Raw genomic sequence first — 10,613 nt, forward strand, 5'->3', positions numbered from 1 at the left:
ACGTTCCTCCCAGCTGGCCTTGATATTTAAGACTCTAGCTGAGCCCAACTGCACAGCACATCTGAGTCTAGACTATTGACGAGAATAACTCAAAAGAGACACAATGAAACTCAAACGAGAATTTTATAATTTGTATGTTACAAACACCTAAGAAACTATTTTCTTTACAGTTATTGCCGTATATGTTTTTAGCTTGCATACAACTTCATGTAACTGAAAGGCTTGCGTTTCTCAGCTCGAACCCCTAGAGACCCCACCAAGCCAGGGCCCAGCTGTTCTCTGGTGTACGAAGGTCAGAAGTTGCTGATCTTCTGCAGCAGGGTCTGACGCCGCTCCTCAGGGCTAATGTTCTCAGCGATGGACTTCAAGAAGCGCTGCTCATTTACCTTCTGGAGCAAGGAGCTACCAGAAGGGTTGGCCTTGCTCAGGGTTTCGTAGCAGGTGAGGATCTCCAAGGCCAGGACATAGAGCGGTTCGCACACCTCTTGGTGGAGCATGGCCATGATATGCAGAACGTGACAGAATACCTGGGTATAAAAGAACAGGGTCTCCTGGGTCAGGTCCTGTTCTTGAGCCCAAGGGCCAACTGACTGAATCATCCGAACAGAGTCCAGGAGGTGGGTCAGACTGTTACAGAGAAGCTTGACTACGTGGCTCCAGCCTTCCATGGGAAGCCAGTTACGACAGCTCTGGCTGCAGAGAAACTGGAAGGCTCTCAGGAAGAGCACGGAGAACTGGAGCTCCTGGGCGAAGGGCTTCAGGTTGAGCAGAGGAACGAACTGAATGTACTCCAGGCTGTACGGGACATGCAGGAGTTGCTTCTCCAGCAGTCTCCTGGTCAGCTGGTATAGGTGCTGCCACTCTTGGGGACTGCACCAAGGCAGGACTTGTACCAGGACCACCAGGAAGCCCTTGCTGAACAATCTGACCTCCTCAGGGTTGCCCACGTCCACCACCAGGAGGGACAGCATCTGCTCGGAGATGCTGCTGGAGATGGAGCAGCACTCCATCCAGGCGAGCAGCCCTGTGCCCGGGCCGTAACCAGGGTGGGCTTGGGAGGTCCACTCATCCTCAGAAAGCTTACAGATCTCAAAGAGTGTGGTGGGCACCTCACACTTGAAGTGGCCCTCAAAGAGGTTCTTCATTCTCAGGCGCACAGTCCAGTCGAGCTGCTCCAGCTTCCGGTGGAGCCAAGACAGGGACTTGATCCAGGTGTCTGGGGAGAAGGTCTCAGTGTTGGCCAATATAATCTCACAGAGGACCTCCAGGATATGGATCACCAGGTCCTTCCCATCCAAAGAGAGGCACCGTTTCTCCCTGGGGAGCTGCCAGTATTTGCTGAAGCCATCTAAGAGCTGGCACAAGCTGAAGAGGAGGGGGAATGGAGAGCAGGTGTGGAGCCAGTATTCCTCCAAACACGCATTTGCTTCAAGAGTCTGGATGAAGATCTTCAAGCTGAGGTCCACCTCTTTGACGTCGAGCAGCAAGAAAGGCAGGACAAACTCCTTCAGCACCTCATCTGGCTCAAGAAGAGCGGCAACCGGGATTCCCTGGGGCTTCACAGGATTCATCAGGCAGCCCAGGAGCTCTAAAAATTGCTTTTCTTCCTTGGGTGTGGAGAACTTTGTCCAGACGGTTTCTTTGAGGCAGGACACCACAAAGCTGGTGGATGGATTTGGACCCTGCTCTTCCAGAAACCGGAGAGCGGGGAAGGCAGTGAGAATCTGGGCCAGGAACTTATGGGTGCCGAGACTGACCACGGCCATGCTGCACATTTTCTTCACGGTGACCTCCGGGTGCAGGATGACCAGGCGGGCCACAGAGGCCACGGCTTTAGCTAAGCCCTGTTCAGAGGCGCTCTGTGTGAGCTGGTTGAAAGTTGTATTGACGTCCTCCTGAAACCCATCCAAGTAAGCCAACAGCTTTTCAGAGAGACCCTTCCGCCCCCAGGAGAGCAGGGTACCTGAGAGGACTTTATTTTTATCTGGCAGTGAGAGGTCTGCATAGCATTCCAGAATCAAGCTGATCACTTGTTTGATCTTAGATTCAGGGATGGCTCTGTCTGCCGCGGTCACTTCTATCACCGTTTCCAGCAGCTTTAACACCAGGTCTGGCTCTCGGAAGAGGGCCCGGTTATTAAGCAGGCAGGCTAGCCACTCGTCTGAAAAGGCCCACTTCTTCTCAGAAGCAAAAATGTAGCACATTTCCATATGCCGGTCCATCTTCTGCTCGATAATGGCCATGGCAATGGAGGCAATGATGTCCTTCTCAAAGCCCTTCTTCTTCAGCACCTTGGCTGTTTTCCTCAGGAAGTCTGCAACGCACTCTGCCAGCTCCGAGACCACCTGCCTCTCCTCCTTGGACAAGCTGGTAGAATCCAGGTAGAGCTTCAAGTTCTGGCTGAAGGAAGTCAGGCTGTCACACAGCCGGAAGCTGTCATAATTCGTCCCCTGGCTGCCATTGAGCATGGCCTGCAGCTCCTCCCCCCACTCCCGCAGCAGGCTGCACATGAACTCAAACCCGATGAAGATTGTCTCACTTGGAAGCTTGGCCAGAGAGGTCAGGCTGATGTCCCGTTCTGCCTCCTTTACCTTCTCGGCCAGTGCCTGCTGGTGATATGGGTTCTGGGTGTCCGAATTCCACACGGAGATCACCGTGGCCAGTTTGTCCAGATACACGGTTGCAGACACTTCCTGGGGGTCGTCCTCCATCAGTGCAAACACGGTCAGCATGTCTGCCAAGTTGGCTAACGCACAGCACTTCATCCCTGGGCAGAGGATTCGACTCTGGATTTGCTTCAGCCCGGTGAGCAGCATGGCCAACAGGGGCATGGTGGGACACACATCTGGGTCCGACTTAAACCTCTTTGGAGGGTGGGAGAACTCATCCGAGGATGACAAATACTTATGGGCCATTGTTCTAAACTGGGAGAGCAGGGGGTCCTGCTGATTGCCTTTGTGCTTCATCATTTCCCACCAGACGCTGAGGAAAAAGGCCACGTCCTTTGAAGACGTGTCAACAGACATGTGCTCCAAAAAGTGCTCGAGTTCTGCACGGCAGACAGCGGTGGGCAGGGCCATCAGGAGCTGGATAAAGAGTCCAGAAGCTTCCAGAGACTTGAGCAGCTCAAAAAGGACCGTGTGATTGATGGTGGGGATCATGTTGCCTACTGAGAAGAACACATCTTCCTGCCACCGAGTGTCAGTGTCTGAAGGGGTGACGGGGTAGGGCTGAAGAACCTTGGCCCAGATGATGATCAGAGCTTTCTTCTTCCAGGCAAAGGGCTGGGAGCAAGCTGTGGCAGAGGAGATCTCCCTTAGGGCCTCCACAATGGGCTGCCCAACGCGTTCCCAGTCAGACTTTGTCATTTCTGTCAGTGCTTTGGGGTGGAACAGCTGCTCGGCGAGCAAAAAGCCCCCATGCAGAATAGTCATTTCCTCACAGATATTTACGGGTCCTGCACAGACAGAAGCCGCAAAGACAGAGGGTGGTGACAAATCTTTAAAATAATCAGTAGAGGTTAGATGGAAAGACCTCAGCTGGTAGGTTGGCTCTCATTATGGGGGTTAAAGACAATAAGGGTTCTAAGTGGGGAGGAGGGTGGGTTCTAAGGGCCGCTGCAGAGCTGGAATCAAAAGGACTCGGCTAAGGAATAAAGGACTCCCAAACTCCCTAGCCTGGATTGGGAAGACCATGGGCATCACTGGGTGAAGAGAATCAGAACAGCTTTGGAGGGACCAGTGTTCAGTTTTGGTTATTTGGAGTCTGAGGTAGAACATTAAGGTCAAGCCATCCTCCAGCAATGGAAATGAGAGACCAGCAAGGGAGGTCTCTGCCCAGAGGGGTCAACTGAATGAAAAAGTAAATGAGACCCTGCATGAAAAGCATGTGTAAAGGAAAGGGCTAGACCCTCCAGCAAAGGATGGGCCAGTAGAGGACATGGGGAGGAAGGGCTGAGAGAGTGAGAGCAAGCACTGCAGTACCAAGCTACAGGGGCCACCAAGTATGTACTGTGGAATATGATAAGTCGCGCTTCTAAGTCATGATACAGCCTAAAAGGGGCATGGGCAAGGGCTGTGGACATAGAAGCAATCAGGCAAGCCCTGCCTTCCCTCTTTTCTCCTAAAGCCTGTCTTGCAAACAAATTTCTAGTTTTCTGCCTTTCAGGCAAGCCGTTGACCCTACAGCTCTATCAAACAGAACAAGCTACCAAAGGCTCTGGTTCTTTGGTAGAAACCAAGAGGTAGACTCAAAAAAATACTTTGGTAGATTAGGAAAGAAAAGTCCTTTCTCCAGGGAGCCAGGAATCAAAAGGTTTATCAAGGAAGGCATTTGGGGATGTTTAGACGTGGCTTTAAATCCTAGCTCAACCATCTAGAAGCAGCTAAAGCTTCTCTGATCTTCCCTTCTGTGTATGTGGGGAAAATACAGACTTCGTATTAGACTGGGAGGATCAAATGATATATACTAGTCAAGCCCTCAACACTGGTTGTTCAGTGTTAGCTCCCAATTCCATCTCCCAGAGCTGCTGAGCATTACACAGGATACAGCTGTTGTAAGCCTCTGGCTACAAAGAGCCCGAGAAGTGCTCAGTAAGTGTTGATACCCCACAAATCTTTCCATTGTTGGGAGGGGAACCTTGTCACTATTCTTTGCCTTCACTTGCTCAGTAATGGGAAAAGACATAGGTCTTTCTCAGGTAAGCTGCTTCTGGCCCAGGAACAAAATCAGAGTACAAACGCTACTCACTATCCAGTATTCCCAATTTCTCCCCCTCTTCCCAGGGCCCGGAGATGCCACCCCTTCTTCATTCGCTCACACCCCCAAGAACACATCTTTCCCAATTTCACAGGCCAGGAGCCAACAAGAGAATCTTGATTCAGGAGACTAATATCTATCTTGGCCTTCGACTTCACGGGAGCGGCAAAGGCCAAAGGATCAGCAGTCCCATACAACCAACTGCTGAAGGCAGTCCAACTTGGCTCCCAGTGATGGAGGCAGGCTCCCAGAAGAGTAGTTGCTGACAGGTCTCACTAGGGATTCTGCCCCCCTCCCTTTTTTGGCTCAGGCTGCTCTCCTAGGCTCCCAAAATATGTTCCCATTGACTCTGTAAATTTAAATTTATTGCACAGTCAGCTATTTGTCCCCCAATATGCCAAAGACATTATGTTCACTGTGCTACCTGAAGGAGTAAGTCCCAGGACCTATTGATTAATAGCTGGGCAAATCCCACGTGTTTTTATCACTACCAAGTGCCCACGTATGTTTATTAAGTGCTTACTCCGTGCCAGGCACTGTGCAAGATCTCTTTTAAAATTCTTCAAATCAATCTTTTGAAAACCATTCTTGTTTTAGAGAGGGGAACACTGAGATTCAGAACAATCTGCACGGATGTCCCAACTACAGTGTGGTGGGGCTGCGATAAAAATCAACACAGCTGCAGCCCTCCATGCTTTGAGCTCTGCTGTTCCACCACTGAAAGCCTGGCTGGCGACAGGACTACATCATTTCTCCACAGCCTGTTCCTGGCACCTCTTGGGGTGCCTCACCCCAGCTCTCTCAGGACACCCTCCTGGTCTCATCTCTTTAAGAGCAAGTCCAGCGGGGGGGGGGCAGAAAAGAGCCACCGATTTATACCAGCTCCCCACTCCTTCCTCCCAGACCCTGGGAGGTCCCATGAGGTCTCTGAATCAAAGCGCAGGTAGGTTCAGGAGTGCCACCTCGGCTCCTGCAGCCCCTCCCGCCAACTGCTGCTCGGGTTAAGCGGCTGTGCGCAAGGCACCGCACCAGTCACTGTATACACGTACTCTCAATCAAAACGCCCCCAAACTCGGTGTGGTGGGTACGTTCTCATCATCCCCGTTTTGTCGAGGGAGACCCCATGAGCGTTAAGACGCTTGCTCAAGAACCCAGTGGCCGTCCAATAAACGGAAGAGTCGGGGTATCCAGGATTCCCCGGGGGCGTCTCGTCCGAGCCAGGCAGTTTCCAAAGCACGTGCACGAACCCTGTCCACGTTCAGGAACTCTACACATCCGCTTGGCCCTTCCTTCACGTGGAAAGGGGGGCAAGACGCGGACCTCGGAGCGCCGGGGCCGGGTCTAGAGCGGGGCCTCCCGCCCCCCGGGCCCCGAGGACATCCCCGCCCTCCCACACCCTTCCCGACCCCGACAGCTCCCTTAGTCCGGCCCGTTCAGCACTGCCCTGGTCGCGGGTTTCGGGACGCAGGCCACGAGGGCTGAGAACCAGGAGCCAAGACACCCACCTAGGTCCATGGCGGCGACGTTGGCGGCTGCGCGGGCCGCCCCTCCCCCGCGACGCCCCGAGGGCGGCGCAGGCGCCACGGCACAATGGGTGGTTCCGGGGGCGGGGGCGGCACAAGGGGCCGCGTCTCAGCCCCCGCCCACCATCTCAGCCCAGGCGCTGCGCAGCCGGCCGCAGTCCTCCCGCCGCTCCGCGCACGCGCAGTCCTCACCAACAGGTCCGCGGCGCCCCAGCAACCCGGCCCACAGCGCCCCCTACCAGCCCGAGGCCTCCAATCAGCCAACAGGCAAGTCCCGCCCTTCCCTTCCGTAGAGTGCGCCTAGCCCCGGCCCCCAGCTCCGGTCCCCACGGTTCCCTTTGCTCCCGCGGCTCAGCCACGCCTCTGTCCAGCCCCTGCCCAGACCAGCTTCGTGAGTCCCGGCGGTTCCTACCCGCTAGCTCCGTCCCAGGCTCTGTGTTCGCTACCATCCAGGAACCCTCGGGATCCTTCGCTTACAGTTCATCCGTACTGAACGACCTCCCCAGCCTGCCCACTAACCCGCCCATCTGTGCCTCTCAGAATGAGGCTTCCTGCCCTGAAGAGTGTCTGTCGCACAGACGCACATTCCACTCCCCTCAGCTCCGCCCCAGCGCACTTTTCTCACGGCAGCAAGTATCCTTAATTTTCTGGCATCGTAGGCGCCTTTAAAGTGTTATTGGCTGCCCTCCCCAGAAAATGCACTTTGCTAGCCAGAGCAACGGTGGGGGAGATCCAATCCAATAGCCCCCGGTTCTGAGAGAACACATACACGAATTTCCTATGTTCGTCTCACACATTACCATGTCTCCTGTGCTCCCTTTCCCTTCTTCCCTGACCTAATCACTAACCACTAGTGTTTCTAACTCTCCATCCTCCAGCTTCCAGCACCAGCTATCACCTAGAGAGGACATAGGGGCCGGGCTTCCCCTCCTCCAATGTGCCAAGTGGAGTTTGAGCTGGCCTGTGCCGCTATTAAGCAGTTGAAGGGACCTGTGAGTGATCAGGAGAAACTGATGGTGTACAGCTTCTACAAACAGGCCACCCAGGGCGATTGCAACATTCCTTCCCCACCTGCCACAGATGTGAAAGCCAAGGCCAAGTGGGAGGCATGGAACGAGAACAGAGGGATGTCCAAGATGGATGCCATGAGAATCTATGTTGCCAAAGTGGAAGAACTAAAGAAAAAGGATACTGGTTAAGGAGGACAGAGTGTGAAACAGAATGAAGTAGCAGGGTTCCTCCGGTAGGGAAAAGGGCTTCTTAAAAGACCGATGGCTGAAACATCCCGAAACCATAACCACCATAGCTGAGAAACATCAATAAATCTCTTAAACTGCATGAGTGTGAATGACTGTTGTTGGAAAGATGATTAAACTAAAAGTGACTGTGAGAGTCCTGAGGTGTCCAAAATATGTAAAAAGCAGCTCTGCTCTAGGGAAAGTTCCATCACAACTGGCTTTATGATTTCGAATAACAGTTCCCAGCCTTCCTATCCCAGAGTATATGCAAATGCTTGGCAGGAGGAAAGAAGTTGGGGGAAGAATCATGCTATAAAATGCCTCAATGAGGTCAAAAGACCATTCTTCAGAGGCTTGGCCTCCCGGGAAAGGGGAAAGGAGGAGAGGAGGCCAAGGCCCCTTAGCTCTTCAGGGGCAGTCCGTTCACTACAACCCAACATTAGTGAGGGGAAAAGGGCTTTGGTTTCCAAAAAGTTAAAGTCAAATCCTACTACCAAAAGCCCCTACTGGAACGCAGGCCTGACGGAGTTAATATTTTGAGGGAAGTCAAGTGAAGCAATTGATGCATGACAACACAGCAGACTAGAAACAACAGATCAGATGGTTTCAAAATCCCAGTCTCCAAAAGCTTCATTGGAGGCCATGCAACCAAAGTTTTCTTGGAATTAGTTCGTAGCTAACCCTGGTTTCCGCTTGGGAATGTCTATGGGACAATACGTGTATATGAATTTGTTTTAGAAGCACAACACACCCCTTGACAAGAGCCAAACACACCCCTTTGGGCAAGGGCCAAAGTGTCTGTGCTCAGCTTCCACTCCTTAGTGCCAATTATCACAGAGGCATCGATGCACAGTAAGTGCCCTGGGATATGGAGGAAGCTATGTGCTATCATTAAAGGCATTTCAGAGAAAAAGCTCTGCTGTGGCATGGGCCTTCCCAACACTTTTCCTCAGAAACTATTTTCATAGATTAAGACAGGTCAGTTTTAGTTCCTGAAGGGCCATTAAACAACAGAAGCAACAACCATAAAGATTTCAGAGGACAAAGGAAACCAAATCTCACCATGTATTTTCAGGATCTTCTGTTCATGTCTTTGCAAGAAGTTGCTATAGACTAAGTACATGACGTGAGAATAAAGTATCCCCAGGATGTCACAGTGACTGAAGAACTATTTTAGGTTGGGCAAGAGCCACTTTGTACAACAGTTGTGCTGTCCTCTCTTCTTTTGGAGGATATTACAAGCACATTTTGATGCTTTAAGGCCCCGATTCACAAGAAGTGTGAATTACTAATAAAAATAATAATGGAACATCTTGCTCCAAAATATGGTGTTAACTGAGGCACTGCAGGTGTTAAGTCATACCATTCTATAAATCATTATAAAACCTGATAAAAATGCACCATAGTTAGGACTGCAGAAAGCAACTACAGGATACATTATTAAAAAATATATAGTGTGTACAGTATGCTGAAATTTGTGGGGAAAAGGGAGAAAATAAATATATTTGTCTGCTTAATAAGGAGGCAAGGGGAATGGAATTGGTAGGAGCAAGACTTTTCAATGTATATCTTTTTAATTTTTGATTTTTGTATCACTGACTCTGTTACAGAAGTCTGAGGCAAGAGTATTTCTTGGGGCGCCTAGGTGGCTCAGTTAGTTACAACCGACTCTTGGTTTCCACTCAGTCATGATCTCAGGGTCATGAAATCGAGCCCCACATTGGGCTCCAGGATCACTGTGGAATCTGCTTAAGTTTCGCTCTCCCTCTGCCCCCACCCTGACCCTCTAAAAATAAATAAAATCCAAAAACAACAACAAAACAAGAGCATTTTTTTGTTGTTACTGATCATTAAGGCCAGAGTAAATTTCCTATTGACTTCCCAGAAAGATAAGAAATCTAAGACCAAACTGAAACTACCCATGAACTCTCACTATAAATTTCAGTGGACAAATTGGAACCCTCCTAAAAACTGCTAAACCACAATGGCAACTGCATGTGACAGGTGAGATGGGCAGAGTGTCCCATAAAGGAGCTGTGAATGTCCACAGCTTTGCTAATTCTACCAAGATGTCAAGCAAATGTGGATTTCATACTAAATCCCTGGGTAGGCCTGGGGAGCGCTTGCAACCCAGCCATTCTAAATTTCTCTGGATTTAAACCCAAGGGAAGTTTGAATTTAAACTTAATATGCCAGAACTCCTCAACCCTCAAGGCAAAAAACCCCCAAAATAACTGTTATGAAAACACAACTCTAGAGAAGCCAAAGAACTTTCCAACTTCATCTGTTTTAAAACGCCAGCTTGGGCAAAACCATCTTATAACCTTGTTTTCTAATAGAGCATACCATCCTCAGAGGTGTTATTCAAAATCCATACAATAATTTCCCCGTGAATAGGAAAAAAGTGAACCAATGGTCTAGAGAAGGGACATATATAACTTGGTTTGCTCTGAAACTCTATCTCAAGACAGTTTAAGTTGAATGAAAAGTGCCGTGGAGCTGGAAAAAGATTTTTTTCTCTCGGTGAAGGTAAGATTACCCTAACAGAAGGTGAGCTGAAACCCTGAAATTTCCTGGCAGCACAGAACATCACAGGTGATTTCATATATATTATTCTGGAACTGGTAACCTCTGAGTCAATCCTTTTCAATCTCCTCAGCTTCTTGCCTAAAATCTGAACCTGGCCATTACCATTTTAAACAGAGTCTCAGAGGCTGGTGTAACAACGTGATTCAAGAAGTATACTTTCAAAAACCATTTATTTTTTTTTTTAAACTTATTTATTTATTTGATAGAGATCACAAGTAGTCAGAGAGGCAGGCAGGGAGAGAGGAGGAAGCAGGCTCCCCGCCGAGCAGAGAGCCCGATACGGGGCTCAATCCCAGGACCCTGAGACCATGACCTGAGCTGAAGGCAGAGGCTTTAACCCACTGAGCCACCCAGGCGCCCTAAAAACCATTTATAATAAATATGGCCAATATAATTCTATTTCCAATGATTAAAATTTATTTCTTCTTTGGAACCAAATAGAAAACTACAAGAAATCATTAAAAAGGGGCGCCTGGGTGGCTCAGTGGGTTAAGGCCTCTGCCTT

The 10,613-nt window shown here is 50.2% G+C and overlaps 1 protein-coding gene across 1 annotated transcript; it reads right to left on the reverse strand.

Annotated features, from left to right (window-relative positions):
* Positions 1-137: 137 nt before the first annotated feature.
* LOC111151763 (gem nuclear organelle associated protein 4) lies at positions 138-6,284 on the reverse strand. The gene is made up of 2 exons (XM_022509947.1): positions 6,264-6,284; positions 138-3,457 (listed from the first exon to the last, which is right to left on the reverse strand). The coding sequence occupies exons 1-2, from the start codon at positions 6,271-6,273 to the stop codon at positions 294-296; spliced, it is 3,174 nt and encodes a 1,057-aa protein (XP_022365655.1). The 5' UTR covers positions 6,274-6,284; the 3' UTR covers positions 138-293.
* Positions 6,285-10,613: the final 4,329 nt, after the last annotated feature.

This window comes from Enhydra lutris, unplaced genomic scaffold, assembly GCF_002288905.1.
Source record: "Enhydra lutris kenyoni isolate GAN:26980312 unplaced genomic scaffold, ASM228890v2 scaffoldscaffold26, whole genome shotgun sequence".
NCBI classification, from domain to species: domain Eukaryota; kingdom Metazoa; phylum Chordata; class Mammalia; order Carnivora; family Mustelidae; genus Enhydra; species Enhydra lutris.